General features: G+C 43.7%; 1 protein-coding gene across 1 annotated transcript in view; it reads right to left on the bottom strand.

Annotated features, from left to right (window-relative positions):
* The window catches only part of LOC120048025 (follistatin-related protein 5-like), a 244,119-nt gene that overhangs the window by 171,341 nt on the left and 50,862 nt on the right, over positions 1-21,916 (bottom strand). Inside the window, exon 3 of the mRNA XM_038993697.1 lies at positions 20,509-20,539. Coding sequence (XP_038849625.1) covers positions 20,509-20,539 — 31 coding nt within the window. The remainder of the gene's footprint in view (positions 1-20,508; positions 20,540-21,916) is intronic.

The raw sequence follows: 21,916 nt of genomic DNA, 5'->3' as shown, positions 1-21,916 counted from the left end.
AAAGCAGTCCTGTAGTTTAGCATCTGCTTCATCTGACCACTTTTTTATAGACCGAGTCACTAGTGCTTCCTGTTTACATTTTGTCTTGTAAGCAGGAATCAGGAGGATAGAAATATGGTCAGATTTGCCTAATGGAGGGTGAGGGAGAGCTTTGTACCCGTCTCTGTGTGTGGAGTAAAGGTGGTCTAGAATTTTTTCCCTCTGGTTGCACATTTAACATGCTGATAGAAATTAGGTAAAACTGATTTAAGTTTCCCTGCATTAAAGTCCCTGGCCACTAGGAGCGCAGCCTCTGGATGAGCGTTTTCCTGTTTGCTTATGGCGGTATACAGCTCATTGAGCGCAGTTTTACTGCCAGCATTGGTCTGTGGTGGTATGTAGACAGCTACGAAAAATACAGATGAAAACTCTTTTGATAAATAGTGTGGTGTACAGCTTATCATGAGATACTCTACCTCAGGTGAGCAAAACCGTTAGACTTCCTTAGATATCGTGCACCAGCGTTTGTTCACCAAAATTAATAGGCACCCGTCCCGTGTCTTACCAGAGAATGCTGTTCTGTCCTGCCGATGGAGTGTATACAGTGTCTTGTGAAAGTATTCACCCCCTTGGCATTTTTCATATTTTGTTGCCTAAGAACCTGGAATTAAAATAGGTTTTTGGGAGGTTTGTATCATTTGATTTACACAACATGCCTACCACTTTGAAGATGCAAAATATTTTTTATTGTGAAACAAGAAATAAGTGTAACGAACGTCGTCGGGTAATACCTTTTAATAAATACGAATACTTGAACAAAAAGAACAACAAAACGACAAACGAACAGTCCTGCAAGGTGCAATACACAAAACAGAAAACAACTACCCCCCAACACAGGTGGGAACAGGCTACCTAAGTATGGTTCTCAATCAGAGACAACGATTGACAGCTGCCTCTGATTGGGAACCATACCAGGCCAAACACATAGAAATACAACACACAGAACAAAACATAGAATGCCCACCCCAACTCACGCCCTGACCAACCAAAATAGAGACATAAAAAGGATCTCTAAGGTCAGGGCGTGACAGTACAGGGCATTTCACCGCGGTGGCGGCTCTGGTGCGGGACGTAGACCCCGCTCCACCTCTGGCTTGGCCCACTTAAGTGGCGCCTCTAGAGCGGGGACCCTCGCCACCGACCCCGGACTGGGGACCCTAGCAGCGGGCCCCAGACAGGAGGGTGAATCTGGCAGCTCCGGACAGGAGGGAGACTCTGGCAGCTCCGGACAGGAGGGAGACTCTGGCAGCTCCGGACAGGAGGGAGACTATGGCAGCTCCGGACAAGAGGGAGACTCTGGCAGCTCCGGACAGGAGGGAGACTCTGGCTGCTCCGGACAGGAGGGAGACTCTGGCAGCTCCGGACAGACGGGAGACTCTGGCAGTTCCGGACAGGAGGGAGACTCTGGCAGCTCCGAAATGAAACCCGTCGCTGGAGGCTCCGGACTAGAGGGCGTCGCTGGAGGCTCTGGACTAGAGGGCGTCGCTGGAGGCTCCGGACTAGAGGGCGTTGCTGGAGGCTCTGGACTAGAGGGCGACGCTGGAGGCTCTGGACTAGAGTGCGACGCTGGAGGCTCCGGACTAGAGGGCGTCGCTGGAGGCTCCGGACTGATGGGCGTCGCTGAACGCCTCGTGCTATGGATCATCACTGGAGGCTTCGTGCCATGGATCATCACTGGAGGCTTCGTGCCATGGATCACCACTGGGGCTTTGTGCCATGGATCATCACTGGAGGCTTCGTGCCATGGATCATCACTGGAGGCTTCGTGCCATAGATCATCACTGGAGGCTTCGTGCCATGGATCACCACTGGAGGCTTCTTGCCATGGATCATCACTGGAGGCTTCGTGCCATGGATCACCACTGGAGGCTTCGTGCCATGGATCATCACTGGAGACTTCGTGCAATGGTTCATCACTGGAGGCTTCGTGCCATGGATCATCACTGGAGGCTTCGTGCCATGGATCATCACTGGAGGCTTCGTGCAATGGTTCATCACTGGAGGCTTCGTGCCATGGATCCCCACTGGAGGCTTCTTGCCATGGATCATCACTGGAGGCTTCTTGCCATGGATCATCACTGGAGTGGAGAGACACAGGACGCCTGGCTCTGGGAGAAGGCACAGGACTCACCAGCCTGGGGAGACATGCAGGAGCTTTAGGGCTTAGCACAGGCACAGAACTCACCAGGCTGGGGAGACATGCAGGAGGCCTTGTCCTTGGCCGAGGCACCGGATGCACTGGGCCGTGGAGGCGCACTGGAGGTCTCGAGCCACGAGCCTGCACAACCTGTCCTGGCTAGATACCCCCTGTAGCCCGGCAAGTGCGGAGAGTTGGAACAGGCCGCACTGGGCTGTGCTGGCGAACCGGGGACTCCGTACGTAGGGCTGGTGCCGTATAACCCGGGCCGAGGAGACGCACTGGAGACCAGATGCGCTGAGCCGGGGCTTTGAGCATCCTTCGAGCATCCTGGCTCGATGCCCACTCTAGCACGGCCGATTCGAGGAGCTGCGATGTAACGCACCGGGCTATGCGTGCGCACTGGGGACATCGTGCACTCCCCCGCATAACACGGTGCCTGCCCAGTCACTCTCTCGCCCCGGTAAGCCCGGGGAGTTGGCTCAGATCTCCTACCTGAGTCCGCCAATCTACGCGTGTGCACCCCCCAAAATAATTCTGGGGCTGCCTCTCGTGCACGTTATCTCGAGCCAATTCCTCGTAGTGACGCCGCTCCGCTCTAGCTGCCTCCAGCTCCTCTTTCGGACGGCGATACTCTCCCGGCTGTGCCCAGGGTCCCTTGCCGTCCAATATTTCCTCCCATGTCCAGGAGTCTATTACACGCTGCTTGGTCCTTTGGTAGTGGGTAGTTCTGTAACGAACATCGTCGGGAGAAGGAGCAGACCAAGGTGCAACGTGGTAAGTATTCATAATACCTTTTAATAAATATGAATACTTGAACAAAAAGAACAACAAAACAAAATACCTAAGTATGGTTCTCAATCAGAGACAACGATTGACAGCTGCCTCTGATTGGGAACCATACCAGGCCAAACACATAAAAATACAACACACAGAACAAAACATAGAATGCCCACCCCAACTCACCAAAATAGAGACATAAAAAGGATCTCTAAGGTCAGGGCGTGACAATAAGACAAAAAAACAGAAAACTTGAGCGTGCCTAACTATTCACCCCCCCGAGCCAATACCTTGTAGAGCCACCTTTTGCAGCAATTACAGCTGCATGTCTCTTGCGGTATGTCTATAAGCTTGGCACATCTAGCCACTGGGATTTTTGTCCATTCTTCAAGGCAAAACTGCTCCAGCTCCTTCAAGTTGGATGGGTTCCGCTGGTGTAGAGCAATCTTTAAGTCATACCACAGATTCTCATTTGGATTGAGGTCTGGGCTTTGACTAGGCCATTCCAAGATATTTAAATGTTTCCCCTTAATCCACTTGAGTGTTGCTTTAGCAGTATGCTTAGGGTCATTGTCCTGCTGGAAGGCAAACCTCCGTCCCAGAGATTTCCGTGTATTTAGCGCTATACATCATTCTTTCAATTCTGACCAGTTTCCCAGTCCCTGCCGATGAAAAACATGTATGGTGTTCTCGGGGAGAGGTGTTGGGTTTGCGCCAGACATAGCGTTTTCCTTGATGGCCAAAAAGCTCAATTTCAGCCTCATCTGGCAAGGGCAGATTAGCCACTCATCGCCTGATCCTCACAAGGCACCCGGATCTTTTTCCACTAAATCTCAGTTTCCTTCTCCAGCGAATCACGGGGATCTGGGCCTGGTCGGGTTTCTGTAGTAGTATATCCCTCACGTCCGACTCATTGAAGAAGAACTCTTCTTCCACTTTGAGGTGAGCAATCCCAGTTCTGATCTTCAGAAGCTCTTTTCGGTCATAAGAGACAGTAGCAGCAACATTATGAACAAAACAAGTTACGAACAACTCGAAAAAACAAATAAAATAGCATGGTTGGTTGAGAGCCGATAAGACGGCAGCCCTCTCCTCCGGCGCGATCGTGAATGTTTGTGCACATGTTTATGTGTGTATCTGTAGGTCAGCAGAGGTCTAAATATTATGACCTGATGAGTGGCTCCTACACACCCCAGACTGTGCCTACAAGAGGCCCTGACTGAGTAGGTTCAAACCCCAGCTCCCAAACAACCCGACACGGTACACTCACCGAGGCTCATCACAACCATCCAACTTCCATTTTCATATGTATTCACAATTTACCTTTATGGTCCCTCATGCTTCAGACTCTCATTGCCTGCTTTTGTGCAATGTATCAAATCTTCTCCCCTCTCATTGTTTCTGTGCAGTCTTCAGATATCAGTCAGAGGCTGTCTTCTGAGATAGCTGGCTTGACTGCAGGGATGCTGGCAGTCACCCCCAGGAGCACCACCCCGTGCTCTGTCTGTAGACACAAGCTTCAGTGAACAGCGTCTAGACACACCCTAGGCTCTTCTGCTTCCTCCCTCGGACGAGGAACACCCTACAAACCTTGCTCCGGGACTCCGTACTCACAGGACTCAGGCTACGCTGTAGCCAGGTCCGTCTGTCATGTCACCACACATGAAGTTCCCTCCCAGGAAATAAAGGTTATTTTGAATTAGAATTTAAACACCCTGCACCCTGTTTGTGGCGACATTTTTTGGGTGTTAATAAAAATAAAAATAAACAATAATAAGGTTATGGCATAACAGAAGTCTTGAAAACCTGACACTAGGCAAGTCACTAGGGTCTGGTTTCAATGATGGACTATTTTGTCAACTTCAAAAAGGGAAAGAAAATTGTTCCGTGGTGCGTCCTTTAGGTGGGTCCTCTTCATACAGACAACTCTCCCAACAAATAACGAGGCAGATAATGCCAGAACGTTGTGATTCGAAACCAAAGTTTGCAGACAAAACCTTCGCAGTGATTTTAGTGAATGTAGTTGATGTAAACAAACCACTTGCGAAATGCACTCATTAAAAATAACCTCTCTGATCCATCTTGCTAGCTACTATTTAGTATTTTATTAAAGTGGATAAGATGGTGACGTAGGCAGTGACGTAGTTCTTCTATGACAAACTCATGTTCTATTACATACAGACGCTGTTCAGCCAAAACATTTGAAAATTGTGGGAGGCTAGAGAGACTAGCATAACTGCTCAGTTAGAGTTGAGCAATTATCCACATTGTTGTTATTATATAAATAATGTTTTTCTATTCATTAGGATCACAATATTCAATGTTTGATCTAAATCCTCTTTTTGTCACAATGTTTCTGTCAGACATGTTGGATAGAGCGCTGAGCCATTGACCAGTAGTGGCTATCCTCTACAGGACATTTTTATTTTATTTTATTTAACCTTTATTTAACTAGGCAACTAGACATGTTGCCCTCCTCCTCCTCTGCTGTCTCCTTCTCAGTCGTGGCATACAAAGCTCCCCGTTACTCGGACCTCCATGCACCTCCTCAAGGCCCCTATCACAGCAGACACTATAACCACCACTCACACAACCACAGCAGACACCGTAACCACCACTCATACAACCACAGCAGACACTATAACCACCACTCATACAACCACAGCAGACACTATAACCACCACTCATACAACCACAGCAGACACTATAACCACCACTCATACAACCACAGCAGACACTATAACCACCACTCACACAACCACAGCAGACACAATAACCACCACTCATACAACCACAGCAGACACTATAACCACCACTCATACAACCACAGCAGACACTATAACCACCACTCATACAACCACAGCAGACACTATAACCACCACTCATACAACCACAGCAGACACCGTAACCACCACTCATACAACCACAGCAGACACAATAACCACCACTCATACAACCACAGCAGACACTATAACCACCACTCATACAACCACAGCAGACACTATAACCACCACTCATACAACCACAGCAGACACCGTAACCACCACTCATACAACCACAGCAGACACAATAACCACCACTCATACAACCACAGCAGACACTATAACCACCACTCATACAACCACAGCAGACACCGTAACCACCACTCATACAACCACAGCAGACACCGTAACCACCACTCACACAACCACAGCAGACCCTATAACCACCACTCATACAACCACAGCAGACACTATAACCACCACTCATACAACCACAGCAGACACAATAACCACCACTCATACAACCACAGCAGACACTATAACCACCACTCATACAACCACAGCAGACACCGTAACCACCACTCATACAACCACAGCAGACACTATAACCACCACTCATACAACCACAGCAGACACAATAACCACCACTCACACAACCACAGCAGACACAATAACCACCACTCACACAATCACAGTAGCTACCACAGGCGTATAACATTTGTGAATAGCGCAAGGTAAAATTCAGTGTTATATTGATATGAGATGTGAATATCAGTAACAAAAACATTTTGCCATGATGTTTTGATTCTTTGGCTTGGCATTGTTTTGTTGGTAATATTTTGGCATTGTGACAAACCTTATAAATAATGTAATTTTGTAACGTGCACGCTAAGAATCAGGAAGCAAGTACAGGGAGTGAATTTAATAAATAAACAAACATGGAACAAAACAAGAAACACAAGTAGCGTGCAGACCTGAAACATACAAAGAGAAACAATAAACAGAAACAATAGAGCAGGAGTAGACGTGACTGTACCCCCAACCTGACGCGTGGCTCCAGCAGCAGGACACCGACCAGAGGGACGGTCCTGAGGACCAGTAGCAGACCGGTCGCTTCTGCTGAGGCAGCTGAGGCGTGGGAACCAGTTGGGGGGTAGGATGACCTGAAATATTCTGCTTTTACAAAATGTGATGCTGTTTTCAAATGAAACACAATACCTTGCTCTTGTTAAAGCTTTTAGAAATGTTTTTTTTTTAACCGGCCAAGGCATGGGAGCCTGACGAGCTGGCTGAGGCATGTTAGCCTGACGAGCCGGCTGAGGCATGGGAGCCTGATGAGAAACCGAGGCTTGAGAGCCTGTCGAGCCAGCTGAGGCATGGAAGCTAGCTGTGGCATCTCCGGTAGCTTGAGAGCCTGTCGAGCCAGCTGAGGCATGGAAGCTAGCTGAGGCATCCCTGGTAGCTTTGGCAATGGAAGCCTGACGAGCCAACCAATGCTTGTGAACCTATCGAGCCAGCTGAGGCACGGAAGTCTGACAAGCCAGCTAAGGCATCCCAGGTTGCTTCGGCAGCCGGCCTTGGACCCGACGTCACCAGTAAAAAAGCAAAGAAATCCTTGTTGCTTGCCTTTGGCGAGGTGTTATTCTTTCTGTTTATATGTCTGTACGCTACTCGTATTTCTTGTTTTGTTCTATGTTCGTTTATTTAATAAATTCACTCCCTGTACTTGCTTCCCAATTATTAGAGTACACCTTTCCTGTGGCTTTAGCTGCATTCATAGGGAGTTTTACTAGGTCTGGAGGTGGTATAGTTTGTACCAGTTATAAGCTGGTATGTTCTGACTGACCCCTTTTTAAACAGATCCCCCAGGCATGTTGCAGGGAGCTTTCCACTTTGGCTCTCAGTCGAAACGGGGTTAATGACAGCACTTTCAATGTCACTCCAATTTTAGACAATGCCACTATTTTGTTACTTTACAAGAAATACAATTTTGTATTACAAGCAACCTAACCTCTCCCGGTAACTTTTTCCGTGTGGTTAGAACTGGCTCTAATATATGAGCTGGCTCTAATATAGCTGGCTCCTGTAAATACTGTATCTCAAAAAGGGTTTTCTGGAGCAATACATGAGACATGAATGGTCTCATGAGGATACAATGATAAGATCTCATATATTTGTCATACTTCTCAAATGTAAGTATCAATCCAAGCTCATTTGTCTCATGAAAGTCTCAAGAATTCATTCTCTTTTTCATCTCTTCCTTGCTCCTAAGGGAGCCTTATGAGAAACAGTTCAGATATGTGATTACTAAATCATACAAAATTGATATCTCCCATATTTCTTCAGAGATTAAGAAAAGACCACTCTGAGCAAAATATTTTTCCTCTGGGCTGTTACTACAGTAAAAGCCTGGGTAGGCACTGACTTGCGCTGAGCTGAGTGACTCCCAACAGTTAAAACGTTGTTCAATATAGATACCTCATGAAATATTTGGAATGGTTTAAAAGGCATATATACATAAAAGCTTTGCTACTGTTATGAGGGATAGATTCTTCACTTAAATTCTTAATTTAAAACAGTGTGGTGCATCTGTCCAAGTCCTCAATGACTTGGATAGGTCTATATCTCCCTATGGGAGAATGATTCCCAAATACTTTATGCTTTTTCTCTGCCAACACAACATTGCTAGGAATGCAGCCAATAGGTAGTCACAATGTTACGTTGGAGGACATTGGAGCTTTGTTACAAGGTTGTTGCTCAACATTTTAGAAGAAAAAAGAAACGCACACCTATGTAGGCGAGGTGCTGGCTAGCGGAGTAGAAAACTAGAAAATAAAGGAGAGCCGCACACTCTAGGAGCTCAGATGCAAAAATATTTAATTACCAACGTTTCGACAGGCAAGCTGTCTTCATCAGGGTACAATCACAGACACTGCGGGATGACTCGTTTATATATAGTGTCAAGACACACAGGTGTCTGTAATCATGGCCAACAGTGGCCTAATATCATTGGTTAATTACTCATATTAAAACGGCATAGAATGAGCAACATACAATTAATACAAATGGATAGCATACGATCATAGACACACTAAAGACCACACAAGCCTACAAACAACCACAATGGCAAAGTCACAACAATCACAACAATCACAAGAATGGCTTCAGATCAAAGTCCACATTAAGACCGAAGGGAGCAAGGGTCTTTAAGTTAAATATCCAAGCAGCCTCTCGTCTTAACAATAAATTATCAAGGTCACCCCCTCTCCTAGGGAGGGTGACATGTTCGATGCCAATATAACGCAAAGATGAAATCGAGTGGCCTGCCTCCAAAAAGTGGGCCGCAACTGGGTAGGTCAAGTTTTTGCACCTAATGGTGCTACGATGCTCTGAGATACGTACTTTTAATTCACGCTTTGTTTTACCCACATAATTTTTACCACAAGGACAAGTTATGAGATAAATAACTGCCTTAGTGGAGCACGTAATAACACCTTTGATTGGGATCGATGTCCCTGTTTGTGGATGTTTGAAGGATCTGCATTTATAAGTGCCATTGCATTGGGCACAGCCATTACACTTATAATTACCATCCAATAGGGGCGCAAATAGACGTTGTTCAGGAATATCTTGGGGGGTTAAATCAGAGTGTACCAATTGGTCTCGGAGATTTCTGCCCCGCGATTTCTGCCCCACAAAACAATAAATAAAATTGTTAAAATTGTTTATTGTTAAGACGAGAGGCTGCTTGGATATTTAACTTAAAGACCCTTGCTCCCTTCGGTCTTAATGTGGACTTTGATCTGAAGCCATTCTTGTGATTGTTGTGATTGTTGTGACTTTGCCATTGTGGTTGTTTGTAGGCTTGTGTGGTCTTTAGTGTGTCTATGATCGTATGCTATCCATTTGTATTAATTGTATGTTGCTCATTCTATGCCGTTTTAATATGAGTAATTAACCAATGATATTAGGCCACTGTTGGCCATGATTACAGACACCTGTGTGTCTTGACACTATATATAAACGAGTCATCCCGCAGTGTCTGTGATTGTACCCTGATGAAGACAGCTTGCCTGTCGAAACGTTGGTAATTAAATATTTTTGCATCTGAGCTCCTAGAGTGTGCGGCTCTCCTTTATTTCCTGTTGCTCAACATTTGCCAATAGTGCCGATGTTGTACAAGGTTGTGGGCTATGACGTTTTTGTAATTTGCGTTGGCACCTAAGCTTATGCTTTGAAAAGGTGTTGTTGAGTCCGTCTCATCACGACCACCACCACAGTAATTGCAACATTGTGACAATGTCTTGCCTTTGCTGGGGCTGCATAAACATATATACAACATTTCATAAGTGACTATTTGAGGTGCAAAAGTTTTGGCCACTATTTAAAGCACGCTCAAAAACATTTTAAACATTGATGTCCCCCTTCCACATAAATTACTACATCACACAGGCCTTTGGGTTCCTCTCGATGCAGCTCACAAGTGAAGCCTGAACAGAAACATGGAGCTAGCTAACTATTCAACAGGAAAGTACTGCTGTTGCCACAAGAAGCTAAACCTAGCCAAGAGTGCTCAGCCAATCGATTGGCTGCAAGTGAGCATTAGTCCCCTGTTCTAGACTGAAGCACATGATTGGAGTGTTAAGGTGCTGTTTGTGCCATCCAACTGCACGTTCACTCGTCCAGGATGGAACTTTCCGTCCCATTACTCTCCTTGGCCTCATCAGTGAATAGGGTACGCATTAGAATGCATCTCTCATAACATCTCAGTAAACGGACCTATTTGTCACAGCACAACACGCTTGACTAATTGTCAACTCCCAGCGCTAATTCACATAACATTAAGCTGTCTTGCTGGTGGCAGCTAGCCACATCGTGTGTCTGTTGATATAAGATATCGTGGGGGGTTTTGGTACGGTTGTTATTTTTTGTCTTTTTGACCCTTGGTTTTCTGGTGAAGTGAACAGAAACAGATGTCCCAGTAATGTGTTCATATTATGATGTGGAATTAGTTCATTTGAGGATGGGTTTTTGTTTTTCGATTAGAACAGCTAGTTGATAGTGTGTGAAAAGAACACAAGAACATGCTGAATGTCACATTTTGTGTGTGTCTGTGTCGGTGTGTTCTTGAGAAGCTTAGTAACAGGCTTGAAGCTTTTCCTCTGTCATAAACTCATCATGTTTGATTACTGGTTAGATCACTATTGTCTAGAAATAAGACGCATAGAAGACATCAGTGGCAGGTTGATGACACCGTTAAAGCATGGCGTTAGCTTAGCAAGACTCCGAACCCACATCAAGCTGAAAACAAACCGAGATTGTTGACAGGTGGGTTTGAAAACGCAAAAAATGCTCCTTGAGTGGTAACTGTTTCTTATTAGATCAAAACATTTCCATAATTTAAAAAAACGGAAGGGCAATGAAAAATGTATCTATTCAGAATGACAGGGGCCTTAGAGGCGACCTAAGAAAGAGTGGGAGCCTGCAAGGTTGTCTTCTCTTTTCTTCTGCAGTTTCTCGGACAAAGATGGTGCTGCTGATACAATGTGCACCAAGCCAAGCCAATCCAGTCATTCATTTTTTAGAATTTAAAACTTTAAGTGTTCTATCTGCTACACTGTGCTTAGAGATGATCAAGGATATAGCCATTAAGATAGGAAGAAAAAGGGAGATGAACTTCAGAAAGTGAGGGTCATTTGTTTATTTATCCCTATTTATTTATCCCTACATGTCATAGATACAGAATCAGGATGTAGAACCAAGTGCCCTTATGGTTGTCTGCGAAGCCACAGCCCCAAGTCAAAAGCATTGTAAATGCATAAACAGCCTTGGTTTCTCAAATGACTGCCTCGCCTGGTACACCAATGACTTCTCAGATAGAGAAATCGGAGGGCCTGTTGTCCGGACCTCTGGCAGTCTCTATGGGGGTGCCACAAGGTTCAATTCTCGGGCCGACTCTTTTCTCTGTATACATCAATGATGTCGCTCTTGCTGCTGGTGATTCTCTGATCCACCTCTAGGCAGACAACACCATTCTGAATACTTCTGGCACTTCTTTGGACACGGTGTTAACAAACCTCCAGATGAGCTTCAATGCGATACAACACTCCTTCCGTGGCCTCCAACTGCTCTTAAATGCAAGTAAAACTAAATGCATGCTCTTCAACCGATCGCTGCCCGCACCCACCCGCCCACCCGTCTAGCATCACTAATCTGGATGGTTCTGACTTAGAATATGTGGACAACTACAAATACCTAGGTGTCTGGTTAGACTGTAAACTCTCCTTCCAGACTCACATTAAGCATCTCGAATCCAAAATTAAATCTAGTATCGGCTTCCTATTTTGCAACAAAGCCTCCTTCACTCATGCTGCCCAAAAGACCCTCGTAAAACTGACAATCTTTCCGATCCTTGACTTTGGCGATGTCATTTACAAAATAGCCTCCAACACTCTACTCAACAAATTGGATGTAGTCTATCACAGTGCCATCCGTTTTGTCACCATTGCCCAATATACTACTGTAACGTTCGTTCTCCTCCTCGTCTGAGGAGGAGCAAGGATCGGACCAATATGCAGCGAGGTATGAAGACATAATGATTTATTTAAAGAAAGACGAACACGAAAAACTCTTAACAAACTACAAAACAATAAACGACGTAAACAGACCTGAACATGAGAACTTACAGACAACGAAGAACGCACGAACAGGAACAAACTCACAAACGAAACAGTCCCGTGTGGCATAAACACTAACACAGGAACAATCACCCACAAACAAACGGTGTGAACAGCCTACCTTAATATGGTTCTCAATCAGAGGAAACGTGAAACACCTGCCCCTGATTGAGAACCATATCAGGCTAATTAACAATGAACCTAAACATAGAAACACATAACATAGAATGCCCACCCAGCTCACGTCCTGACCATACTAAACAAAGACAAACTAAAGGAAATAAGGTCAGGAACGTGACAACTACCCACCACTGCGACCTGTATGCTCTCGTTGGCTGGCCCTCGCTTCATATTCGTCGCCAAGCCCACTGGCTCCAGGTTATCTATGTCTTTGCTAGGTAAAGCCCCGCCTTATCTCAGCTCACTGGTCACCATAGCAACACCCACCCGTAGCACCCACTCCAGCAGATATATTTGACTGGTCATCCCCAAAGCCAACTCCTCATTTGGCCGCCTTTCCTTCCAGTTCTCTGCTGCCAATGACTGGAACGAATTGCAAAAATCACTGAAGCTGGAGACTCATATCTCCCTCACTAACTTTCAGCACCAGCTGTCAAAGCAGCTCACCGATCATTGCACCTGTACACAGCCCATCTGTAAATAGCCCACCCAACTACCTCATCCCCATATTGTTATTTAATTTTTTTGCTCCTTTGCATCCCAGTATCTCTACTTGCACATTCATCTGCTGCACATCTATCACTCCAGTGTTAATGCTAAATTGTAATTATTTTGCCACTATGTCCTCTTTATTGCCCTAACTCCCCAATCTTACTACATTTGCACACCCTGTATATAGATTTTTCTATTGTGTTATTGACTGTACGTTTGTTTATCCCATGTGTAACTCTGTGTTGTTTGTGTCGCAATGCTTTGCTTTATCTTGGCCAGGTCGCAGTTGTAAATGAGAACTTGTTCTCAACTGGCCTACCTGGTTAAATAAAGGCGAAATAAATAAAATAAAATAAAAAAATGTATGTTCGGCAGGCGCCCTGATAATAATCACAGAAAATTTGAGAAGCATAATCAGGGGGAACTCTGAGGAGTTACAACCCTAAGAGCATTATTCATCTCTCTAGGCCCAAGGTCTTTGTACATCTTCCTATTTTTAATTTCACCACAACACAATGGCTTATATCAGTGGTTCCATAACTCGGTCCTGTCCCCCGGGTGCACGTTTTGTTTTTTTCACTACACAGCTGATTCAAATAACCAACTCATAATCATGCTTTGATTATCTGAATCAGCTTTGTAGTGGTAGGGCAACAACCAAAACGTACACCCATGGGGGGCCCCAGGACCGAGTTTGGGATACCCTGGATTAGATACTTTCACTACCGTCTTCGTCGCAATTCTAATCAAACTTTGGAGAGAGCAAAGTGAGATATTTCCTCTTGAGGAATGCTTATGAATAGACTTTCGACTAAACCACTGTGGAATTACAGGAACTTGATTCTAGCCCTCTCAGCCACGGAGTTGTGTAGATAAGTTGAGCTACTTAAGAACTAATTTTAAAGCTTGAATCCTGATCCAGTCCTGATCCACTCTTGGTGCCTAGATAAAGAATACATTAAAGAGGATTTTGGCCAAGAGCTAGGGCCGTCCTTCAAGATAATGCTCCCTCTACAATTATTGTGTTGACCTTCAGTCAACTGTGTTGACCTTCCTTCATCATGCCCTCCATTGTAAGTACCACTGATCTTTGTGGATCACTGAGAGTATTGATAATGAATCTCAATTAGATTTGTTTCACCTCGTTTAAGGCCATATATCTCTGTTGTTGGCCAAAAATTATACACATTACCTTAGAAAAAGTGTGCAGTCCCTCCTGTACACAGGATTCACGGCCATGAATATTCAGCAAATGCAAATATTGACTTTTCTTATGTAGAGTGGAGCCTTTCCTGGAGTTACAATATAAATGTAAATGAGGAAATATCAGTTAAATCGTATTTTTGTTGAATAGTTCTGATGGTGACTTTTTGCCTACTATGAGTGGAACATTACCCACTGTACCATTCGTCTGAGTGACCACAAATATGGCTCCCACAAGACCATTAGAAGTCGATGGGGTCATTCACAAGGCTTTTTCAAGTTCATCTACAGTATAGGCTACCGTGCGTATATGATAGATAGAGATTACAAACTCTCTTGAGGCAGCTTTAACATGTACAGTTGAAGTCGGAAGTTTACATACACTGAGGTTGGAGTCATTAAAACTCGTTTTTCAACCCCTCCACAAATTTTTGGTTAACAAACTATAGGTTTGGCAAGTCCGTTAGGACATCTACTTTGTGCATGTTACAATACATTTTTCCAACAAATGTTTACAGACAGATTATTTAACTTATAATTCACTGTATCACAATTCCAGTGGTTCAGAAGTTTACATACACTAAGTTGACTGTGCCTTTAAACAGCTTGACAAATTTGAGAAAATGATGTCATGGCTTTAGAAGCTTCTGATTGGCTAATTGACATAATTTGAGTCAATTGGAGGTGTACCTGTGGATGTATTTCAAGGCCTACCTTCAAACTCAGTGCCTCTTTGCTTGAAGAAAAAAAAAGAAATCAGCCAAGACCTCAGAAACATAATTGTAGACCTCCACAAGTCTGGTTCATCCTTTGGAGCACTTTCCAAATGCTTGAAGGTACCATGTCCATCTGTACAAACAATAGTACGCAAGTATAAACACCATGGGACAACGCAGCCGTCATACCAGTCAGGAAGGAGACGTGTTCTGTCTCAAAGAGATGAACGTACTTTGGTGCAAAAGTGCAAATCAATCCCAGAACAACAGCAAAGGACCTTGTGAAGATACTGGAGGAAACAGGTACAAACGTATGTATATCCACAGTAAAACAAGTCCTATATCGACATAACCTGAAAGGCCACTAAGCAAGGAAGAAGCCACTGCTCCAAAACCGTCATAAAAAAACCAGACTACGGTTTGCAACTGCACATGGGGACAAAGCTCATATTTTTTGGAGAAATGTCCTCTGGCTGATGGAAACGAAAATAGAACTGTTTGGCCATAATGACCATCGTTATGTTTGGAGGAAAAAGGGGGAGGCTTGCAAGCCGAAGAACACCATCCTAACCGTGAAGCACGGGGATGGTAGCATCATGTTGTGGGGGTGCTTTGCTGCAGGAGGGGCTGGTGCACTTCACAAAATAGATGGCATCATGAGGTAGGAAAATTATGTGGATATATTGAAGCAACATCTCAAGACATCAGTCAGGAAGTTAAAGCTTGGTCACAAATGGGTCTTCCAAATGGACAATGACCCCAAGCATGCTTCCAAAGTTGTGGCAAAATGGCTTGAGGACGACAAAGTCGAGGTATTGGAGTGGCCATCAGTAAGCTCTGACCTCAATCCTATAGAAAACTTGTGGGCAGAACTGAAAAATCGTTTGCGAGCAAGGAGGCCTACAAACCTGACTCAGTTACACCAGCTCTGTCAGGAGGAATGGGTCGAAATTTATTAAACTTATTGTGGGAAGCTTGTAGAAGGCTACCCGAAACGTTTGACCCAAGTTAAACAATTTAAAGGCAATGCTACCAAATACTAATTGAGTGTATGTAAACGTCTGACCATCTATGAATGTGATGAAAGAAATAAAAGCTGAAATAAATCATTCTCTCTACTATTATTCTGACATTTCACATTCTTAAAATAAAGTGGTGATCCTAACTGACCTAAGACAGGGAATTTTTACTAGGGTTAAATGTCAGGAATTGTGAAAAACGGAGTTTAAATGTATTTGGCTAAGGTAAACTTCCGACTTCAACTGTATTTAGGTGAAGCCCACCTGTCCACTAAGGCTTCGTCGGTCAAGAGTCACTGTTGTCCATGAGAAACTTAGCATGTCATGCACCTTATGTCATCCAACTATTCCCAAGGCCTCTTTACTTCTCAGTATATCTTCAGGCGATTTCTCAATTTCTTCTTGATTTCTCTCCAAAAAGGAGTTCTATTAAAAGTCTATTACATTCTGTGAATCTTAATTCCCGTAACTTGATTAAGATTTATGAAAGCTATTACATACTAACTCGTTGGGAGACTATGGGATGTGACTGTGTCATGATTGAAACAACAGGAAGTCTTCCACCAATAAGTCTGTCAGCGGAAAGTGCAGTGCATTGCACAATGTTTAACGTTCCGCTCTTACATACTGCTGTGAAAAGTTATTAAAAGTGTAACCCAGTCCCATAGCGGGGGCAAATAATTGTATTAACTGCCTTTGTATTATTCAAAGTAGGGTGAGGAGGTGGTGTAGGGGTGGGGATGCTTAGCGTACAAAGTAATAATTTCATCAATTTGATAATTATTTCTGCTATTGAATTCAAAATTGAAGGCGATTGTTATTCTGGGAGAAAACTGCAATTTCCAATTCCGAAAAACTTTTGTTACAAATAGTAGCTCAGTGTGGCACCAAATGGACATAATATATCTTTTAAATGTCTGTTTCACCAGCTATTCAATATTTTAAATTGAAATAGTCTATTTACTCCAACAAATAGCATTTCCCCAACAACATCCCAAGGTATTTTGTACCGAGCCGAACAGCCAGAGGTGTTGGTATGGCCCCAGACTTCATTTGGCATTTCAATTACACTGAGTTGTGGAATGAGATGGGTGTATTCTGTCCGTCTTTGTCTCTTCCATTCTGACATTCAAAGTCATTTTTGCTTATGTGCTGCTGGATTCTGGATCTGTTTGAATTGTTTTATGGGACCAACGTCTAAATGTAAAAATATGTCTACTTTTGAAAACAGCATGCATAGAAACTCACTTTGTGTACTGTAACAATATGTTATGTCTGTCCAATTTCTGTTAACTTACTGATCTGAGGATTGAATTGGAGTCTCAAAATATTCTGCAGCTAGGACATATAAGGTCACCATCACATTTGGTTAATTCCTTGAGATTTGACTACACATTTGACAAAAAATGTATTCTAATAGCCCAATGAAATCAACTATCTATAGCAGTAAGTAAAACGTAAGGTGTTCATAACTTCAATGAACCATTAATACAACTTTTCCTTGCAGCCACAGGGTGTAACCCCCCCAAACCCTTCTCCAAAGAGAAAGCTACAATAGTTTAATTATTTATGATTCTCTTTTACTTACGCTGTCTTGTTACATGGCCTGAAATTCGTTTGCTGAAAACAAGCCATAGTCTGATACGAGTCTCCTCTCCCTGTTTACAGGGAGGTGTGGATTAAACGGAATCTCAGCCGACAGCTGGGGGCCGCCCTTTATGATAACGCTCCCTCTACAATTACAGCTTTGACCTTCCAGAGGTGGAGAGAAAGAATGGCAGTGAGACATCCATTACCAACCCTTCATAATGCTTAGTGGCAGACATCTTGGTCACCACATCACCTTTCTACCTCCTGACATTGACTTTTGTGTTTTAGCTGAGGTTTGTGTGTGTGTGTGTGTGTGTGTGTGTGTGTGTGTGTGTGTGTGTGTGTGTGTGTGTGTGTGTGTGTGTGTGTGTGTGTGTGTGTGTGTGTGTGTGTGTGTGTGTGTGTGTGTGTGTGTGTGTGTATCTGTCTGTCTCTCTCTCTCTGTGTGTGTGTGTGTGTGTGTGTGTGTGTGTGTGTGTGTGTGTGTGTGTGTGTGTGTGTGTGTGTGTGTGTGTGTGTGTGTGTGTGTGTGTGTGTGTGTGTGGGTGGGTGGGTGTGTGGGTGCGCTCACTCGTGCCTGCGTGCGTACATGTTGAAGGGTCTCCACATTACAAAGGTGACATAGTGACATACGAGATACATTTGTCAGGACGTGGGAGTGCACTCAGACATTTGTCATGGCGCATTATTGCGTTCTGAATTGCCTAATGCCATATTGGTGGGCGGTTAGGTGCCAGGATAATGGTGTTGGCAGTTAGGTGCCAGGTATTGGTGTTGGTGGTTAGGTGCCAGGGTAATTGGTGTCACTGGTTAGGTGCCAGGGTATTTTGTTGGCAGTTAGGTGCCAGGGTAATGGTGTGGGTGGTTAGGTGCCAGGGTAATGGTGTGGGCGGTTAGGTGCCAGGGTAATGGTGTGGGCGGTTAGGTGCCAGGGTAATGGTGTGGGCGGTTAGGTGCCAGGGTAATGGTGTGGGCGGTTAGGTGCCAGGGTAATGGTGTGTGTGGTTAGATGCAAGGGTAATTGTGTGGGCGGGTTAAGGTTAAGGGTGTACACAGGAGATATTAGAGGTACTACATTCAATCTCTAAGTGTTGGCCTCTTATCTATTGACATTCCCAGCAGAGCATAATAAGTAATCTACCAAAAACAGTGGGCTTGAGATGTATGAGTCTGTATAATAACATTGAAAATATTGGTGACACTTTTCAGAAGCAGGTAATACACGTTTATAAGACCTCGGGATTGTCTAATGTTCCTGATTAAATAACAGCAATTTTGACTGGGTTGACGATGTAAGCCCTGCTGTACTACATCAGAAGATGTCATAAATGTTAACAACAAGTAGCAAAGCCTTATACCAGTAGCCTAAAGTGTTACCAAGTATCATTACAAGACAGAAGATTAAATAGCCCATCAAATAATGAATCATGTATATAATTATCCGTGATGGTAATCCTTTATTTGGTTTGCTCATAATATTCAAACATTTTTTGAGGATCCCAAGCAGGATATGAAAAATAAACTCATTCCCTGAGAATCAAATCCTCTGGCTTTCTCTTCACACCTTCCCTCCTCAAAGAGATGAGAGGGGTCAACACTGCAGTGAATGACAGACATCCACTTTGACGGCAGAGAGGATAGTCTCTTTGATGGCAGAGAGGCTAGTATTTTTGATGGCAGAGAGGCTGGTCTCTTTGATGGCAGAGAGGCTAGTATTTTTGATGGCAGAGAGGCTGGTCTCTTTGATAGCAGAGAGGCTGTTCTCTTTGATGGCAGAGAGGCTAGTCTTTTTGATGGCAGAGAGGCTGGTCTCTTTGATAGCAGAGAGGCTGGTATCTTTGATGGCAGAGAGGCTAGTCTTTTTGATGGCAGAGAGGCTAGTCTTTTTGATGGCAGAGAGGCTAGTCTCTTTGATGGCAGAGAGGCCAGTCTCTTTGATGGCGGAGAGGCTAGTCTTTTTGATGACAGAATGGCTAATCTCTTTGACGGCAGAGAGGCTTGTCTCTTTCATGCAATGCAGTGGGAGTAGATTCACTTCAGTCATGTTCAGCGGTTTGACTCATGTTCTACCTGTACATGCACAAAAATAGAACCCTTTTAGAATGACTAGTGGATTTCCATGGCTACCACAGCATTCTGCAGTGTTACGCCATCCCATCTGGTTTGAGCTTAGTGGGATTATCATTTGTTTTTCAACAGGACAATGACCCAAAACACACCTCCAGGCTGTGTAGGGCTATTTGACCAAGAAGGAGTGTGATGGAGAGCTGCATTAGATGACCTGGCCTCCACAATCACCAATTGAGATGGTTTGGGATGAATTGGATCGCAGTGTGAAAGAAAATCAGCCAACAAGTGCTCAGCATATGTGGGAACTCCTTCAAGACTGTTGGACAAGCATTCCAGGTGATGCTGGTTGAGAGAATGCCAAACGTTTGCAAAGCTGTCATCAAGGCAAAGGGTGGCTACTTTGAAGAATCTCAAATAAAAAATAAATTTGAAATTGTTTAACACTTTTCTGGTTACTACATGATTCCATATGTGCTATTTCATAGTTTTGATGTCTTCACTATTATTCTACAATGTAGAAAATAGTAAAAATAAAGAAAAACCATTGAATGAGTAGGTGTGTCCAAACGTTTGACTTATACCTAAAGGGGTCTTAAAATTCGAAATCAAATAGCTAAATGATCCATCGTATAACCATCTTAAAACAATTAGCTTAGGAAGGGCCCTTAGCCCCACTTAGCACTGAGTTCATTCAGTGGAAATGAGTGTTATCTACCTGTTTAGTTTTGTCAACCGTTTTACACAACTCTCCAATAACAGTTTCATAGTCGACTCAACAATAATATTCATGAAAGTAAAATCCCAAGCACTGTGACAGAGAGGAAGAAAAAAATGGAGACATACCCTTTATCCGCAAACTCCCTGGGATCCCATCCTGCTGAAACAACAACAAACAGAAAGACAGAAAGCTGTAAGATATCACACAGTCACACTTGCATCAAGTTAACAAGATCAACATTCGCCAACAGAGTAATAACACCAAGAGCAATTTCACTTTTATGAGTGGAATCTCAGCCGCTGCTACAAATATTGAAGGTATTCATGTCGAAGGCTTATAAATGCATAGAAAGATGATGCATTTTTACTGTATGAAGCACTTAGCTGAGGTGGCTATTGAGAATAATAGGATACTATTGGGAATCTGTTTATTTTATCATAAAGTGCAGTGACTATTTGGCTTTTCTGTTACATTTCATATTCATGAGTTACTGCCAAGTCACTGAAGTACATAACATATGCAGAGTGTTTGACAGTGAAAGGCTAAGAGGTAATGTCTGTATCTCCATAAAAGGGATGTCTTTAAAGGTTAAAAGAAGCAGCAAGAGCGTGAAAAATGGCAATTGAAAACATTATGTACCATTATGCCCTTAAAGAAGGTACTTTGCAGCGCAACGCTACCAATTTATTTACTAGTGAATCATTGGTATTTTATACCCAATGATGGTATAGGGCCGTTATGGCGAAATAAAAGGCTTCAATTTACAGTAGTGTATGGCAATTCACCAGCTGTTGAAGACCATATCAATTTTTGATTCCATCCTCTGTGTGGAGAATTCCTCCTTTTTATTCCAGCTACTGGCAGTGTAATGTAATAGGTCTAGAGTCAATAACGAGAGCTTTTCTCTTTTCTCTGACTGACACCAAGCAGAAAATACTTATCATTCATTTTATCAAACACATAGATTGACATAGTAAAATGCACAGAAAATCTATAGAACAAAGTCTGTTTACATACAAATCACCAATGGATTTACCTAAATCAATGGACTGTATGACTCATCAAAAAGTGTTCAACAGAGTAGTGACATGTTGTAGAATGTCTCAGTTGACAGAATGCCTAATAACATACTTGCTAGTGTTTCATGTATCTTGCTGTTTTCCGTGTCAATAGAAAATGTACTCTGGTATTGAGCCATGTCAACATTAATATGCCACTAGAGTTTGGAGGCATGAAATGAAAGGGGATTATGACTCATATTGGCTTCTTGATGCCAGACAAGTCATGTATGTTGAACCGCACCATGCCAACACATTACTTACACATGTATAGAGAAGGTCACTTCACTCACCAGGGTAGTGTTCAGCATGGCACACTGTAGGAAAATGGTCTGCAATGAAAAACTTGTTCCAGTTGGACAAGTTCAGGTACTACCTTCAAATTTCAGTGGGTTTCAAAACAAAATTAACTTACTGACCACTACCCAGGCGATCCATGTTAACACAGAATGATCCCATCAGGGAACATGATGGC

This window comes from Salvelinus namaycush, chromosome 5 (genome assembly GCF_016432855.1).
Source record: "Salvelinus namaycush isolate Seneca chromosome 5, SaNama_1.0, whole genome shotgun sequence".
NCBI classification, from domain to species: Eukaryota; Metazoa; Chordata; class Actinopteri; order Salmoniformes; family Salmonidae; genus Salvelinus; species Salvelinus namaycush.
Note: the sequence above shows the minus strand (reverse complement) of the source record. Positions and strands in the feature narration are given on the sequence as shown.